Raw genomic sequence first — 11,694 nt, forward strand, 5'->3', positions numbered from 1 at the left:
CAGCTGACTTCAAAGGGAAGGAGAGATGTAACCTAGGGGAGAATTGGCGCCACGTATGGCATTCGTTCTCTTTAAAAGCTTGGAAGCAGAAAGCTGACTTCAGCGGGCTAAAACCATTTAAAAAGGGTTGGACAGGTCCCTGGAGACAAGGAGGCAAAGGAAAAAAAAAAAAAAAAGTTAAAAAAAATCGTGTGCTGAGGTGAGACGGCTTTGAAAAGCATCTTTCTTCAGGGACTGATTCCCTCCGCCAGGCAGCCCGGTTATTAAGAGCAGCGTGCAGATGTGCCGCTGTGTTTCCAGAGATGGAGTATCTCCTAAACCTTCTGTGAAAGGGTGTTATGTGTGATGGAGAGACGTTTCGTGGCCAGAGGTGGTGTGAAGGAGCTCGCCCCTGCAGTGCCTCGGGGCTCCTCGGGGGAAGCCTGTCCCCTGAGATAAGCCGGGGGGCACGCACCGCGGGAGGCTTCCCCGTCCGGCACCCGCGGGCTCTCCCGCGGGAGCCGCGGCTGCCTCCCCCCTCCGCTCTCACATTCCTGCCCTTCCTGGGATCAGAAGTTACTGACCCGAACGGAGGAATGAGGATCCCGCATAAATCGCACAAAGTGCAAGCGTCTCGCTGCTGAAAAATGAGCGTTTTGGGGAAAGAAACGCGAGCCCGGTGGCGGACCCGCACGGTGCGGGACCTACGCCCTGCGCGGGGTGGTCGTCCCGGGCTCCTCAGCTCAGGCTGCCTCTGCTGCTCTGGATGCAGGGTCCCAGCCGAAACGGTGCCCTTGCATAGCCGGGGGATCTAGTCATACTGTTTCATCTGCTTAAATAAAGTGAGAATGCCACGGCACCAATGCGGGCGACGATCTCCCTTCCGAATGCCCAGGAGCCCCCATCCCGAGTCCCTATTCCCATTCCTAGCACCGCGTTTTAGCTATGGATGTCTGGACACAGAGAAGGTGTTTTTATTTTTGAATTTATTTTATACCGACACTTCTCTTCCGTCCAGAAAAGTTACAACACAAAATGTATGTAGGGGAATGGGAAGAAATCAACATTGCATGAGACCTGACTAAAAGAATTTGGGGGGTATTATTCGTTTCCTCCCAATGTCCTCTCCCAGTTATCCAGGAAAGTGGGAAGGAGAAGCTGTGAAGATGAGAGCGGGGTATTTCAGAGGGGTTGCTTTATGCAGGGCAGCTGAGGACTGGTAGGGGAAAAAGCAGAGCTGTGTTTCGTCGAATGGGTCCGAATATGCCAAGAGCTGCGGGGGGAAGGAGGGGCCATGAAATACAAAGGGAAAGGAAGCTCTCTCAGGACAGGTGCCCAAATGGTGCAGCGTTTCCAGAAATCACCTCTTTCTTTGCCGAGGCTTCACCTAGTGACTCATTTCACGTTCAAATGCAAGGATTATTACTACCACTACTACTACTACTACTATTATTGTTGTTGTTGTTATTATTATTATTATTATTATTATTATTATTATCAGCTCGGGAATAGGCTAGAGCAAAACCCACCAAGCAATGAGTGCTCCGGTCCCCATTGCTCAGGAACTCTCGCCCGGTCCTGGGAATGAACGACCCTATCCACGGAGGCGGCAGAAAGTGTAAGAAGACCCTCCGCGCTCGTTCCAAGCCCCCCCCCCCGCAGGGGATGAGGGCAATCGCAAGTTACAGATTCAAAATCTAGCTCGGCTGAGTTATAGTTTTCCAGACATCCTGTTTGTGAGAAAGAATCACTTGAAGCATTATTACTGCAAGCAAAAAATGTGCAATACATTTCAGTGCATACTAAAACAAGTTGGGCTTTGAGGGCTGTTGGGCTTTTTGAGCTTTTATTTATTTATTTATTTATTTTAATTGAGCATCCTATCCTAATGAGTAAAAGTAACGACTGTGCTTCGGGTCTCAGCAGCCAAGCTGCAAAAAGGGCCCGATCCTAATCCCGTTTAATAAACTTTCTTACTAAAGGGCAGTTTTTGTTCACCTAAGAAAACAAAAATCGGTTCTGGTGTAGGAGGGTAGCCTTCAGATTTTCCGCTCGGAGGGGAAGTGTTTAATTGACTTCGTTTGGAGTGACTTTACCGAGAGCCTGGGATCTGTAGCTTCGCAGATAACTGAAGGCATAGGAGCAAATCGACGGCTCTTCTGCTGGGTAATTCACTGCATGGGCAGGGCAAGGGACCGCTGAGCCGCGTCCATCCCTGGGCAGTGCGCAGGGAAAGTGAAGTGTCGGTTCTCATTACGCTGGGCCCGAGCCTGGAGCCTTTCCCAGCCAGACTCGAGGTTCAGACGCTCCCAGATTTTATCCACAAACCAGCCAAAACGTAATGACAGCGATCATTTCACGGTTCCTGCAGTTTGGCGCTTTGACAATACCTCAGCTGTTTGGGAGGTTTCGTGCATGACACCTGCACAGATAAAATGAAGATTTCATGTGCCTCAAAGGCATATTCAGTGGGAAGACAAGCAACTGGTGAACGGGAAGGTTCCCCCGTCCCTCTTCTCCCCTTAGGAGAGCCGGATTGCTGTCAGAGCTGGACGAACTTCGACAATTTTCTTTTTGCAACACATAATGACTCTTCTTAAGCCAGCTAACGTTTCTCTTAACACAAAATGGAACGAGATAATATTTAGTGTGTGGATTTAACCGTAGCCCCATAGGAAATTTCAGCAGAGATGCTCTATAAAAACAGTTTAATCTCTTATCTTGATCTAGTTCAAATTATAATGAAACCTACTTACACATGGACTATAAAAACAAACCCAACACGAGTTTAATCTGTGCTTTATCTGGCTGCTATTACAGCCCTTTATCAAGTTTAGAAAGGATTTTGAAAGTTGGGCCGTGGGACTCAAGCCCCGTGCATCTTGGCAGTGTCGGGGGGAAGAGATCTGCCCTAACGATGCTTCTCGGATCTGCTAATTGCTCAGCACTTCGTGTAAGAGTAGCGTCCTGATTCCCACTCGGGAACATAAAAAGACAACCACGGTCCTTCCCTGCCTTCAGTCGGAGACGGGGGGCTGCTGGAGGGGGCGTCTGTCCCACCGCCTTCACGCGGGGACAAACCTGCTGGCTACAACGGCCGAGGTGTGGGGGGGGTTGCTCCAGCAGCTGGACGTGCTCTTTGAAATCCAAATCCCGTCCCACCCCTCAAACTCCCCCCCGCTCCGCTGTGCTTTCCAGCAAATTATAGAGGTATACGCAGTGAAAAATACAAACAGCGTTCTGCACATCAAAGAAATAGACGCCTTAGGAGCAAAATCCAAACGTGAAAAAGAAACTCCCTAGCATGCTATGGCTGAAAATTTCTGCTTTTAACCTCCTCTCCCTCCCGGGAATTGATTTCCTATGTGGTTTGTTTTGTTTGCTTGTTTGTTTCCCCAAAATGAGCTCATTGTGAATTTTAAGTGCAGGAGACGTCTAAGTAACTAATACTGATGTTTTACCAACAACTCCTCGATCTACCATAGTGAACCAGCTCGGCTCTGACTATGGAGCATTGAGCATTAACGCATCTTTGCAAACGAGCAAGCCAGAAGAAAAGCCCTTCTTTGCAAGCTACGCTGTCTTCCCTGCTGGCAGTTTGATTAATATTAGGACAATTCCGAAAATATACGGGCTACATTACCGGAGCGACCGCGAGGCTCTGAATGTATCGAGGGGCCTGGAGAATGTGTGGGGGGCTCTCTTGTCATTTCAGATGAATTGATTTCTTTTAAGGCATGAAATATGGGTCGACATTCTGGTTTCTAAGCACGAAGCTGAAGGAAGGTGTGAGACAGAAGGTACAGGGTCTAAGAAATAGATCCCTGTTCAGGTTGGAAGCACTAACAAACGGATGCATTGAGCTACTTTGACAGGGACTGCTGGTTTTCAAGACTGACTCGTTTGAAAGAACCGTTGCTTTTTTTTTTTTTTTTTCTCTTCAATGCGATGTGTGCTAGATCTGATTTTAAAATGTGTAACTCTGCGATGCTGAAAGCCACAGAGCAATTTTGTTCCCGTCTTTCAGCACTCGGCTCTGTACAGTCTCAGCCTTATTTTGTCCTTCGCTGAGAGCTGCTTGTATCTTTCGAAACCTTAGTGTGCATTAAGGAGTATCTATCCCCGAGCCTTTAGATTCTCCGCCCTTCTTACCAGAAACGGCTAGATGAATACAAAAAAGGACTTAGTGGTTAACCGATATGCTGCTAATATTTCATTCATGGGCCTCCCCCTCCTCCCCTCTTAAAACTTCAGCTCTTGGAAAAACAACATATTTTAAGCTTTCCACACAAATATTGATATTGGCAAATAAAGTCAGCCCCCAGTCTATGCTTAGAGACAGTATTCTTTTTGTTTCTACCCCAGGCAATCAAAATTAATCCACTGTATTACAAATTGCTTCGGAGTATTTCACTTTTCCTGACAAAACCCGTACCTGGGATATGTCACCGCGGGAGACCTTTTCCCTGAGACGTTTGTGCGGTGCTTGTTTCCAGAGGGTATCGGGGAGCAATGGGCATGGGGGGACTTGACCCAGCAGGAAATTCCCTTATTTGTGCCTGCATTTGTACCGGACCAAGGGGTGGGGGGGGAGTTGTTTGTCAAGTATCAATCAGGTAAAGTGGAGGTGCTGTAAGCGCGATGCCTCTCTTCGCCTCCTGCTTACAGAGCAAGAGGTATCCGCGAAGAGAAAGCAAATTGCCCCCTCGACCGCATGGCACCCCATCCAGAGCATCCCTCCCCACCAGCGACACGAGGACCGGAGCTCACACCGGCTCATGGCCCAGCTGTGCAGTGCATGGGCTCGGCAGCCCCCCTGAGTTGCTACCTGCAATTAAAAGCCAATGAGAATGGTATAAAACACAGCTCGTCGCTATTGGCTTTTATTCAGGCAAAACTCGCACAGAAATCAATGGGACTGAGCTCGTAACGAAGAATGAACCCGCTGCTCGTAAAATGGAAAACGAATTTATTTAAGGAAATCCTTGCACAAACACAGATTTCTCTGTGCTCTTTCTGGAGCTGGTGCACAGCGCTATGGTTTCAGGGACCGACACTGAAATTAGCAGCAAGAAGCGCACTTGGTTGCATCAAGATGGCTTTCACAGAAGCTGCAAATTATGAATAAAGTGCGATGGAAGAAAACTCACCAGAAATTATCACTTAGACGAGACTGCGTGGTCTAAGTATTTTCTTCTCTCCTGGCGCTGGAGAAAACTCATGTTTTTTTGTGGCACGACTTCTTTTCTCACATTAAGCAAATTGTTGTTTAAAGGAAAATTACTGGAGAACAGAATTAAATCGCGCAAATTACAACGAATTAGATTAGGGTCAAATTTACCGCTGACTTGGGTTCTTGCAATGAATAACCTCTAGAACCTCCTACACATGGTGATGGTAGTAGAAGACATGCAATTTTGAATGGACAACTCTCATTTAATGACAGGAATTTAGTAGGAAAATGAAGCCTTTTTTTTTTTTTTCCTCTTACGTTTTCCTTTGTAGAGCGTTGTTCACAAGAATAGCAAGCTGCTCGCACTTGAAATAGAAGCATTTGTTCTTTATTAGAAATATATCTGATAGCTATAGCGATCTCCACTAAAAATTGTTTTGCCTTTGGCACAGCTGATTGGTAGTGCTTATTTGCGCTCAGACTTCCTGAAGTAATGTCTAAAAAAGAAATAATAATAATAATAATAATAATAATAATAATAAACAACAACAACCACCTCTGGTTTCTTTCCCTAAGACTTACGACATGAATAAGCTAGGAATACAGAAAATCCAACCCTCAGCTATTATTAACAAACATTTCTGATCATATCTTTGTCAAATCATCATTGGTTGTTACCATCATACTTGATACATCATTACTCTTGGTCTTTCTCTTCTATTACTGAGATAGAAACTGCATTTCAGCCAGAGGTCATTTTACATCTACCTGGGTATTTGGTCTTCTTTAGTGTTTGGATGAAAAACAAACAAAACAAACAAAAACAACTAGCTATATAGATAGCAATCAGTCAACTAAGAAGCTAAGGAAAGGGTGCTAATTCTAAACAAATCCATTGATCATTCAAGTGAAGACCAGGAGAGGAACAAATTCTAGTCCTTCTTGGAAGCTAGGTACATGCTAACCCATTCCATCAGCATCTATGTCACCGAAATAACAGAGGAAGTCCTTCTGTGCTCATGAAGAACAATTTGTCTATCTGCTCACGAATAACAATATACTTCATAATGCCATTCATTTCAACTTCCAGCCTTCAACAACTTGTCAGTCTGAGGCCGATACAAAATATTTCTTTTAAAAATCTCCTGGAAAACCTGGTCCCTGCACTTTGGCCATCATGGAACTTCATAACTCTCCAGCAGTTTTTTCAGTGAAACTCAGCCCAATTTAGCACCTTGAAGGTATCCTGAGGGTGGATCCAAGGAGGTATGATCAGCACTTTCCTGCCCATTATCTGCCTTGAGGAACAATGAATCACCTATCCACTGAAACACATCAACTCGTTTAGATGATTTATTTGGACTATATTGTTACTTCCAGGCCATACCTATGTTTCTTTTCTACTCTAATAACATTTCTCTGCCTCTCTGTGAGAAGACAGTGGCTCCCCATTCCTACTTAACTATGGTACATCCATGAACAGTATGCACCTGACTTTCACACATCTCACACAAGCTCTTACAAATGATGAAGTTCACTGTGGGCCATGAGATTTCCATTCTCTAAGACCTTATTCAACAATGAACTCAGAAGTGACTGTCATTCATCTGCTTCTTACAGACTAACAGCCAAAGATCCAAACTCCTATGCTGGACTAATACTTTCCACAAATCCTATAAAAATAAAATTAGATAATTAGTTTTTCACTTAGGACTGTAAAAAGAAATAAACAAGAGAGGAAAGGTTTTTTTTTTTGTTTTTTTTTTTTTTTTTTTTTTTTTAGTTAGTACAGTTAAGTACTAGCAGCTTGAATCTCAGATGTGAAATCAGGCTACTCAGACTTCTATATGGTTGAGTTCCTTTCCTGCCTTCTTGGGGCCATCCAGTAATAACCACATTTCTAATGTGTTTTTCTCATTACAGAAAAGAGTATTAAGATATTGCAGTGTCCCAGAATGTTAGCTTGGTTTCCATTAATGTTAATAGAATTAACTTCAGTGTATATCAGGGAAAGGCTGTGCCTCCAGAAATATACATTTCCATTTTCATGATTAAAAAAAAAAAAAAAAAGATATTAAGTAAATTCCTCACCGTGGGTATAATAGTTGTAGTTGGAAACCAAGTGGCTGTTTTGCACCCATGTGTCTGAAGTGAGATTTGGATGTAACCTGTGGCATATTTTTGAAAAATGTAAACATTTTGTACAGCAGACCCTCATTTTATGAATGTATGATTGAGCACTAGATTATTAGTACTAGATTATTAGTACTTAATTATAATGATTCACTAAGCCAAAATGCAATACCAACTCATCCTGGACCACAGCAATGTCTATCCTAAAGGCACATTGGGTCCCCGATATTTGTAGGTCTCTTAAAATAAGAAATCTACTTGAGCAGTGATCATTTGAGTAAACACGGCTACTGTTTGAAAAGTGTCTAAAGACGTAAGCAAGACAACTGGCCTGTTATTCAGCTAGAAATATTTCGTCATCGTGTTTTGTCATTCAAATACGGACAATCTGAGTACCATTAACGCCTCCTTCTGATTCAGAATGCATTTCTCTGTTGCAGCAGGTAACGATGCTCCTAATGACACCTTTCAAACAACGGAGCGTTTAAAGAATATACTGGCGATCAGAGTTCATGCTCACATAAATTATACAGCGAAAGCCATCTCAATGATCCGTCCCGAGGAAAGCTCAAAAAAAAGCTGTTCGATTAGATTTGGTAAACGATACCCATTAAAGGGTAAATGATTAAACTCACTTGGGTTGTTTCATCCTTGATTTTGCATGAATGCTTTTTTCTACAGAATGAGATTCTTTCAAGAGTCGAGATTCATATAGGCAAGGAAAGGAAGATTTTCTATTTTTTTTTTTTTTTCACATGAAGTCCTTCCTCTTTCCTAGTAAAGGATATACAGGGAAAAGGAAAAAGTGCCGAGGGGATTATGCTAGTTAACCGTGAAGAGGTTTAGAGCACCACAAAGGCAGCAGCACATTTAGAAATATGCAGTTTTAAGTATTTAGGGTTCATGTTTTCCTGGACCGTCACAGGGACTTGCTCTGAACTCAAGTTTCAAGCACTCTACCCACAGCCACCCAAACATATCGAAATAGATTTTCAGAGGAACTTACCTTTAATTATGTGTTCTTGTCCTGAATAGGAATTGCTGTATTTGACAGAGCAGAGATAGAGGGAAAAAAAAAAAAAGGCAAAAGAAAAAAGAAAAACAAACAAAATGAAAAAAAAAAGCTACAAGAAAGAAAGAAAATAGAAAATACGAGGGAGACAGAAAGCATAAAACAGCTTTCTGCTGCTTGAAGTAGTCATGTCATAAATATGTCACCAGGTGTAGCATTCATGTTACCTCTGACCCTACATGCTGTAAGGTGTAAGAGCAACAGACATTTGCCCAGATTTAAGGGTGCTTCACTTTGGTCCTGAAAACAATAATTGTCTTTCTGCTAGCTTAAACAGAAATTGCACCTTGGACTTTTACCCATATTTGACCAGACACACTGTACTTTCAACACTGCAATTCTTAAAAATGTAGTGGATATAATAACAAGACATCCTATTACTTACTGCAATATTATCTAATGAAAACAACAATATATTTTGGCATACGTTGTAACTTAATTTCTGTTAGGTATGCTACTTAACGTATTCATGACAATATCAATTTATGGAATAGCAGACTAAACATATTATGAAACTCAAAAGGCATGTCAGCAAATCTTGTCACTCCAACTTGTAATTTAGTAAGTTGTATGTTATAAAGCTACTACCTTTTCTTTACAAAATAAAATGCCTTTAAAAATGTTACCAAAACATTTTACTTAGGCTTGGTATTTCTCATTCAGAAACACCAGGAAAGCAAAAGAGATCAGGTATGAAACGTTTTGTAAAGTATATTTTTATTATAGCCTCTAACATTTATGAAATCTGAATAACAAATATCCTTGTTTTACTTTGCATCAGTTGCATTGATGTGCAGTATATTATGCACAGTCTAAATAGAGGGAACATTCTGCAATTGAACTGTTGAATTGTAAACTGCTTGATTTTGCATTTTGATCTCCACTTAGTACCCGTAATAGTGGTGGATCTATTTACTGACCACACTGCCACATACAATGGCAAACATTTTGAACTAAAAGCTTTCTTTCAAAACTAATATCCTTAACGATACAATTGAAATGACAAAAGCTGCAGTCTTTGGGGGTGGTTTTTAAAAGGTATTATACAACAGATTTAGAAATGTAGAATACTGAAAGTATGCAGTACACTTGCTACATACATTGGGAAACTAACTAGACTGTAGAACCATCTAATGACATTTTATACTCTGCTGAAGACAACAGCGTTTCCACAGTCAGGACAAGGAACTGTACTGATCATCATTCCTCTAAAAGTGAATGAAATCTTCTCTGAAATAGGCTGCACTGGCTTTTCACAAAAAAAAAAAAAAAAAAAAAAGCAGCACATTAATAGGATATAAGAAGGATGTGTCCAAAGAAGGGCAACAAAAGGACCAAGGGGTATGACTTATGAGGAGTCGGTAAGAATAATTAGTTTATTCAGCTTAGAGGAGACCGAGGGGTGACCTCATTATAGTCTACAACTTCCTCATGAAGGGAAGCGGGGAAGGAGGTGCTCACGTTCTTTTCTGTGCTCACCGGTGACAAGGATCAAAAGGAATGGTTTAAAGATGCAGATGTTCACATTGGATATCAGGAAAAAGTTCTTTACGAAGAAGATGGTCAGGTACTGGAACACGCTCCCCAGGGAAGTGGTCATGGCACTGGGCCTGACAGAGTTCAAGAAGTGTTTGGATAACACTCTCAGAAATATGTTTCAATTCTTAGGTTGTCCTGTGTGGAGTCATGATGAGTTGGACTCAATGATCCTTGTGGGTCTCTTCCAACTCAATATATTCAATGAGTCTATGACTATGATAAGAATGAGCAAAGTTATTGAATGATACTGACTGCAATGCTGGAGGTTTTGCATGGTATCAGCTGTCCTTGAATGTGAAAATGGATGTGAATATTCACAAAAACTGAGATAATTTATTTGAAACAACAGTCATATGTATGTTAGCACATAAATGCACCTCACAAAATAGTATCATGAAATTTAAGTACGTTTTGAAGACACAACATAAGAATCTATCTTCTGTAATGACTGAATTTTCAAGCCAAATTATCCTTCCCAACTCTCTCTCAGTCTGTAAGGAATTGAGGCTTCAGAATATTGGACAAAAACAGATGAGGAAATCCAAAGACAGACTTCTCTAGATCCAGTTAGCAACTTCAGCACTCAAAGTGGAAAACAATAAAATGTTAGGCTTTGAAATAAAAAATAAATAAATAGAATTAAATTAAAAAAAAACTTTTCTGTTGTGTATACCAATGGGCAAAGAATTCACTAGAAGTAATGAGATAGATATCCACCTCAAGTTTTCTACCTCAAAGTAGTATCAATAGTTTATTATATAAACTAAATAATTTATTTTGTTTCTTTCTCTAGATCTCTTTGTACCACAAAACTTCTACACATGGGTCTGAAGGACCCTAGCTACATGAACAAATAGAGTTGAGTTAACAGTGTCTTGTAGATGTAGGGTTATACTACCCCAGCACAAATAAGATCTTAGTAAATTTATTTTTCTTTAACCATCTAGGAAAAGGTTATAAATATATGAAAGTATAAAAGTTTAACAGGTTGCTTTATCATATTATTACAATAATTTAGGGTGAAAGTTCAAGAGGATTTCTCACATTGTTTAAAAAAAAATAAATCTGCATCCCCACCATTTGTACGTTTCCAGCCTGCTGTGAATTTTTGCTGCTTCAGTAAAATATTCTAAACTGACTTCTTTAAGAATGACATTATTGGATGTCATAGTCCATAATACAGTTTATAAGCATGTATTTTATTTGTGAAAAAGGAGTATTTAGAGATTTGATATACAGCATACATCATATGAACATGAACTATTACTAACTACATTTGCACATCTCAACCACTTCTTATAAACAAGCCTAAACTTGCTCACTGTACAACAATTCTTATAGAGTTAATTGATTCTGTGTTCTAAACCACACAAACATATAAGCAATTGAAAACACAAAAGTATGACAATGTACTGACAGGTATAAAGTAATTTGACCAAAAACAAAACAAAACAAAACAAAACCACTATAACTATGTATAATAAAATGTCACATTTAGTTAACTGAAACTACTTATACTGATAATAAACCAAAAAAAAAAGAAAATATATATATATATTCACAGGCTTAAAAAGAAACAGTTCTCCACATGCTTTGGAAACCAAAAATTTGATTAAATCAACTAGTCAAACAATCTCCTATATTCAACTAACATTTTTAACCTTTTGCCTCTTTTTTCCTGTTCCCCATCCTCCACTGAGCTGCACTGGATGGTCTCGAAATGATATCCGTTCTCTACAAGATGGACCCAGATGTGATTTTTCCAGTGTAGATACATTCTTTTCTAAGCAACAAACAC

General features: G+C 40.8%; 1 protein-coding gene across 8 annotated transcripts in view; it reads right to left on the bottom strand.

Moving 5' to 3' along the window:
- Positions 1-9,643: 9,643 nt before the first annotated feature.
- LRRIQ1 (leucine rich repeats and IQ motif containing 1) overlaps positions 9,644-11,694 on the bottom strand; it is a 112,453-nt gene continuing 110,402 nt past the window's right edge. For 6 of the 8 annotated variants that reach the window (XM_083843655.1, XM_083843654.1, XM_083843658.1 and 3 more), the window contains one exon: positions 9,647-11,679. In XM_083843655.1, the coding sequence (XP_083699781.1) occupies positions 11,540-11,679 (140 nt within the window). In that variant the 3' untranslated portion in view covers positions 9,647-11,539. Of the gene's footprint in view, positions 11,680-11,694 lie in introns of all 8 variants that reach the window. The other 2 variants (XM_083843652.1, XM_083843656.1) reach the window with 2 other exon arrangements.

This window comes from Anser anser, assembly GCF_964211835.1.
Source record: "Anser anser genome assembly, chromosome: 1".
In the NCBI taxonomy this organism is placed as follows: domain Eukaryota; kingdom Metazoa; phylum Chordata; class Aves; order Anseriformes; family Anatidae; genus Anser; species Anser anser.